The sequence below is a fragment of the Vigna radiata genome, chromosome 6, assembly GCF_000741045.1.
Source record: "Vigna radiata var. radiata cultivar VC1973A chromosome 6, Vradiata_ver6, whole genome shotgun sequence".
Classification (NCBI taxonomy): domain Eukaryota; kingdom Viridiplantae; phylum Streptophyta; class Magnoliopsida; order Fabales; family Fabaceae; genus Vigna; species Vigna radiata.
Genome location: NC_028356.1, coordinates 34,581,236 through 34,588,022, shown reverse-complemented (window position 1 = coordinate 34,588,022; position 6,787 = coordinate 34,581,236). Strand labels below are relative to the sequence as shown.

The 6,787-nt window shown below is 29.1% G+C and overlaps 1 protein-coding gene across 1 annotated transcript; it reads right to left on the bottom strand.

The window, feature by feature from the left end:
* Nucleotides 1-3,229: 3,229 nt before the first annotated feature.
* Nucleotides 3,230-5,067, bottom strand: LOC106763760 (transcription factor bHLH84). The gene is made up of 5 exons (XM_014647917.2): nucleotides 4,425-5,067; nucleotides 3,921-4,169; nucleotides 3,766-3,831; nucleotides 3,580-3,645; nucleotides 3,230-3,467 (listed from the first exon to the last, which is right to left on the bottom strand). The coding sequence occupies exons 1-5, from the start codon at nucleotides 5,022-5,024 to the stop codon at nucleotides 3,369-3,371; spliced, it is 1,080 nt and encodes a 359-aa protein (XP_014503403.1). The 5' UTR covers nucleotides 5,025-5,067; the 3' UTR covers nucleotides 3,230-3,368.
* Between the last annotated feature and the right edge of the window lie 1,720 nt (nucleotides 5,068-6,787).

The window sequence follows — 6,787 nt, the reverse complement described above, 5'->3', positions numbered from 1 at the left end:
CTAAAAAGATTAAAAAGAATTCCCATTTTTCAAAGTGTCTAAAACATGAAGATATTTGATTGGTGTAAGATAACATAATAGTGTGGTTCTGATTATCACAAGATTCTGTTGATGATACATGTACAAATCCCTTTCATATATTTAATTAATAACTTTGATTACAAAAATAAAACCTGAAAAGGCTTAAGTCACTGCTTACATAAAAACATTGATTAAGATTAATTAGGAACCGCATTAGACCTACTCAAATAATCTATTACCCATTACATGTAAAATATAAAAGAAAAACCAGGACTCAATCAACCACATATAGTTAAACAAAAAACGTGTGATTTTTCTGCTAAAATTTTCATTTTTGACAATGAAGGATGCAATTTATTTAAGAGTTTTGAAAAGGCAAAACACGTTTAAAAATGATATCTGAAACCTACCCATTTCTGTCCAATTCAAACATAAACTATAATAAATAATCTTCTGTATTTCCATCACTATGGCAAAAACACAAAAAGTGAGTGAGATGATAAACTTATAGATAAAGATAATGATATTTAGACAATATTTTTTTGATAATATTTGAACATTATCTACGTGTCATTGTGTGATTGGTTTAAAATTATTCCACAATCAATAATAATAATCATAAACATCATCATAGACTAATTACATAATGACGCGTAAATGATATTCAAATGTTGTCAAAAGAATGTTGACTAAGTATCATTATGTAAACCTTAATAGTCATAAACAGATTTATCAGCAATTAATAATTTTGTTGTTTAGTGGGTAAAAGCAAATTGCAAAATTGAAAAGTAGGGTGAAGGAGTTGAGGAAGATGTTGGATTAGGATAGAGATGAGTGAGTTATATAATAAATGGATATGATGACGTACATTGAAGCCCACATGAGTGTGACATTAGGTCATTGTCATCTTAGCCCAAATAATATGGGCCGAGAGAATCTTTTCATGCCAAGCTGGCTTTCTTTTTCATGAAGTATCATTTTTATTCTCTTCTACTTGTTACATGAAAATTCAGATAATAATGATTTAAATTTAAATTTGGAAAAAAATAAATATATAAATATATATATATATATATATATATATATATATATATATATAAATTATAAGTTTTCATATTTAGGTATCCAATATTTTGTGATTTGTTAACGGAAGGTGTTATGAACAACAAATCACTTAATGAAAAACTTGTGATTTGATACATTTTTTATATCATAGGGACTAAAGGTTGACATTTTTAAAAACGGGTACTAAACTGAACATCAGAACTTAACTTAGGGACCAAAAAAGGGTTTAAACATATATATATATATATATATATAATTATCATAAATATTCTACTAGGAAAATAATATTTGAGAATTGATGAGGTATTTCTTTAGTTTTAATTTTAATGTTTATTTATTTTAAAGTGATTGTGATTCTCAGTTGTTTTTTTTAATGCTTATTTCTTTCATTCCTAACGTTAAAATTAAAATTGTTACTTAAAAATAACAAGTTGAATGGTATTTAATGAATAACTTATTTTGAATCATTATTTTCTCTACAAAGAATAATCGGGTGATTGGTAAAAAAATAGTTTCTTAAATAAACCTCTTTTTAAAATAATAGAACTTTGTCCCAGAATAAAAAAAATGATTTTGAATAGATTTTAAGTTTAATATAACATTATGAAACGAGTCTGTATAAGATAGATATTTGTAGTTACTTATGTACTTTAATTTGATTATATTTACATTTGATGTGATATGATTTGTGTTAACTAAGTTTATAATTATATACACTGAAACATTGATTTTAAGTAATTCATACATTTCTAAATTAAAAATTAAATTCTAAATCATTTATAAATTCGAGTATTTTCGAATGAGTTTTTATTCATTTTATTGAGTACATCAAAATTTTATATATTCTTTTATTAACTATCTATCATTTGATCGTCATTAATAACCGTGAAAAAGTTAAAAAAAAATATAATTAAATTTTAAGTCCCATGTAAATTTGAGTATTTTAAACTAAGTCTTTAATAAAAAAAGTTCATTGTATGTTTAAATTACTTATATTTTTCAATTGAATTCTTACTCCTATCATGGAACGTAAGAAAAATTTAAAATCTTAATTTTTTTTATCAAATGACATTGTTTCGTATCTATAGGTGATTGATTTCATTTTTGTAATTTTAGAGATTATTTTTATTGCTTTTCACGTTGGTACGCTTGAGACTGCAAAATTAAAAAGTTACATTACTCTACTTAAAAAAAAAAACACAGAACCGAAGGATACTCAATTTTAGAATATAAATATCCCAAATACTTAATATAATAAATATATTTAATAAAAACTAAATAAAAATACTTACGATTATGATAAACCTCAAATTTAAGTGTGATTTCTTATTTTTCATGTTGAGACATGCAATTAGAAACAATATAAGTAATAACCACTTGAACACAGTTGACAACAAATTCACATGACAGTTATTCAATTGAAAAGTATAAAACTTTTCGATAATCAATAAAATGATTTTTTTTTAATAAAAATTAACTAAAAATAATCAATTTTATAAGAAACTTAAAAATTAATTAAATTTAAATAAAATAAAGAGAACAAATTTGATTTAAAAGATGTTTTTTAATATTATTTTAATAGTTTCACTGGACAAATATTGTGGTGGTCGAATGAAATGAATATGGGAAAATGGATTGCTTTAACATTAATAAATGATTAAAAAAGTTATATATACAAAATAAACTGCTCCACCTTAATTTGATGATTTTTTAATTAAATAATCCTATTTTTAAATATTAAAAGTATGGTGTTACAAAAAAAAACATAATATTTAACATGATGTTATGTTAACTAAATTTTTTGAATTGATTTTGGTTTTACATTGCGTTAGAAGTTTCACATCGAAATCAAATTATAATATATAAATAAAATATAAACTTTATCTTTTAAGCTGGTTTTGTGGAGTTGAATTAAATAAATTCATTTTTTAATACAGAACAAACCTCATTTTATAAGTTAGTTTTTTTTTTTTTGACAAAATTAGACTTAAATATCTTTTTTCTAATACAATGTTCTTTGAACCCAAGGCACCCACCAAATTAGAGCAAAAAGTTGGCTTCCAAATAGTTTAATGATTATCACAAAAAGTCAGAAACAGACCCCACATGATTAATCTAAAGTGTCCTTCTCTATACGAATCAAACTACTATTTTATTCATACTAGTTAACAATGAAAAGTTAGAATAACAATCTTATTTTACACATTTTTTTTTCTATGTAGTTGTTTTCCGTTTGTTGTTAAAACGGTAAACATGTCCTCTAAAGTCTACCCTCTTTGATCTCAGAGTGGTAGGGAGTTCTTCATGTTCAAATTGATTCCAATGTCAAGCCCATTATAAGCAAGTGGAGCATACATCCATAGATCATCAGAGCTTAAAAGCTACACCAGAAAAAACCAGACAAAATTGTTACAATTTGATTGTATAAAGGTTAATCTTTCCAAATTTGAAACATGGTTTTCAGTTTTATATATGCTGTTCATATGCATATACCTTGATCTGGAGCTGCAAAAATTTCACATAATTCACTGCCTCTTCAAGCATTGTACTTATATCAACCTGCAGTACACACATCCATCCATGAAATCAATACAAAACTCTATTACTCATAAAGTTAGATACACTTTCATGTATTTTTTGTCAAATGTTGGAAACAAGAGTTAGATCAACATTATTTACCTTGGTTCCATTAGGGACAAGATTCTGTAGGATTCTTAATCGTTCGTTTATTCTCTCTCTTCTTTTCTGCAAGATTTAAGTAAGAGTGTAAGTGCCATGAAATGAAAAGAAGTTTTGCATTTGAAGTGACTGATTATATGTCTATATATATATACCCTTGCATACAGGCTCTGGGGATCTGTTGCTGATCCCCTACTTGCTCTTGTTTTTCCATTTGAGTTGAGAACAGATTTAGATTCTGAAGTAGCTCCTCCAATATTTTCCTTGTTATCTTCCTCTGATATGTTACTACTAGAGCTTTGTCCATCTGATCCTGCATTATTCTCTTCTGCATCTTCCCTATTGCTGTCATGTTTCTGATTCTTCTTGGACCACGTGTTGTTGTTCTTCATACATCCTTGCACCTGATATTGAAACACAGAACATTGTTATAAATTTGCACCTTCTATTAGACCAGATATTAAGTTTTGATCAATTTTAGCCTAAAATCACATAAACATGACTCTAATTATTGATATTTGTAAATGCTGATCTCTGTTATGCAATTTTAGGGATTGATCAATCAGACATTGTTGTTAGTGTGACTAATTTAGCTTGAGAAATAATCATTTGTAATTTTGGAAACTAATTTAGCTTGAGAAATCAGAGACAAAACTTACATCTTTTAAAACACGAGCTTTTTTCTTGTGATTCTCTGATCTGTTGTTGATTTTATCTTCAGCAGGAACATCAAGCCTCCTCTTGGAGGGAAAAACAACAGGTTCCATTTGATTGCATTCGAAATTCTCCAATCTGTCACTTGCGAAATCTTCATACAGCTTGACACTCTCCTCGGTTGCTATGTTAGCAAGAGAAGGAGCAAAAGGGGCAAAATGTTTCTCATCCAAGGAATATACACATGCATTATCTGCTAACATATGATCAGGGTAACTAAAATAATAGTTTGAGCTACCCGGATTGGCAATGAAGACAGTGTCATCACCACTACAATTGCTACTATTACTATAGCTACTTTCCTGAGAAATATACTGTGAAGTATTTGAGTTGTTGTGAGCATCTAAAGAATAAAGCATCAGCTCGTTTTCAACAGCTTCAGGAGCAGCACAAAAATTGGCTTGCTGTGTCAGAATGTTGAGTTCATCGCCCCCAGCAAGCAAAAGAGGAAATTCCTGGGTGAAATCATGCTCATGATCCTCAATGCCAAACATTCTACGAAAGCAATCCCATTCTCCTTCAGGAAAGGCTCCAACAGGTTCCATTCTGTTGTGTGTTTAGGAAAAAAGAAAGGCAAAGAGAATTGAAGCTAATAAAATGTTGGCTTGGCATAAGCAAAAAGAATAGACATATTTATAGTGAATCCCAAGAAAAGTGCTAGTGTAAGCATTGACTTGAATTACAAATAGCATTTTAAATTGGTAATGATTGTGTGATGGATAGGTCCTAATTCTCTGTAACTGAACTCAGGAGTCCACTGAAGGGCAAAGTACAACTCATATGGGACCAAGTTCATGCGTGATAATTTAGAATAATGATAGTTTCTGAATGGGTTTATAAACAGCTTAAGACTGAAAACAGCAAAGGGGTCTAAGTAATGATTAATAAGGGTCTTAATTAATGGTGACAGTGATGTAGTTAGGAGTTAGAAGTGGAGTTAACTTAGCATGCGCGTGGTTGAGGTTGAACAACGAACGTGGGAGTCCCATATATGAATATAATAAACGCAAAGGAATTCTCTGAGGGAATAGAAAATTTAAGGTCCATGGACGGCTGCTACATCGTGGGATGATCTCACTTTCTTTAAACCACTTCATGTACCGACACATCAACCGTGGACAACGCTCTTTGTCTCCTTGCTTTAACAAGCTCACCATTGCTTCAATGTATGTCTGCACCATTTATCAACCTAACATATATTCATCTTTTTATGCTTTTTCTGTCTTTTAAGGCTCAATTTTACAAAGATTTCTCTTTTCTGTAGTAGTCGATCCTCGTATGATAAAGATGGTATTCTTGTCCAATAATAACATAGGCTTGACGTCAAAAGTATTCAAACGTTCACTAGAATAACTGTTTGTTAAAACAGTCTGAGACTGTGTTTGTTTCTCAGTTTTAACATTAACATCACTGAACAAGGATTTTTCGCTTATGTTTAAGGATTCCCGTATCTTATTTAGTATATAATGATGAACAGGTCGGTTTTTGTTTAGCCTTATTCCAGACTTAGTATCTCACAGATCATGTCCTCCAGGCTGTATCGCGTATCTACACTTCGCATATATTAGCCAAGTTTTATTCTAGGTAGCAGGATTATAATTTCTGCACCTCGTATACATATAATACTTTGACTAGGTTATCATTAGATACCTGTAGTGGTTTTAAACAAAAACTTGAACAATGCTTTGGAAGAAAATGGTTCTCCTTAATCTTAGGAAGGTTAAACAAAATATAACCCAAAAAGTTAATTAACTTAGCAATAGTAGACAACTAGTCTATGTAGATTAGTAAAGGCTACGATAATCATAGAAAAACTGTGTATAGAATTAGCAAGTTTAAACCCAGAGCCTTGTATATGTTTGGTTGAAAAAATAAACGAATTAGTAAACTAAGTTTATACAAGGATTGGTATAATATTATGAAAAATGATATTTTAACACCGATTTTTTGATATCATTTTAACACTGCACACGTGTGAAAATGTGATTGGACGATTTCAAATTAAAAAAAAAAAACTTTGGTTTTTCTCTTTCAAATATGTCCTTGCCTTAGCTTTTTTTAATTTGAAATCGTCCGATCACATTTTGATACGTGTGCAGTATCAAAATGATGTCAAAAATTGGTTTAAAATATATTTTCCTAATATATTAGGCAACTTATTGGAATATGTTGAATATAGTTTATGGGTAGTTCAAACTAATTTCACTTTTAGTCTAATTTGCCTTAGCTCTTTCCATTTTTCACCACTTTCCTCTATCACTTTTCTCCACCTTCCAAAAGCAAGTTAGTCAACCTAAATCTTAAATAT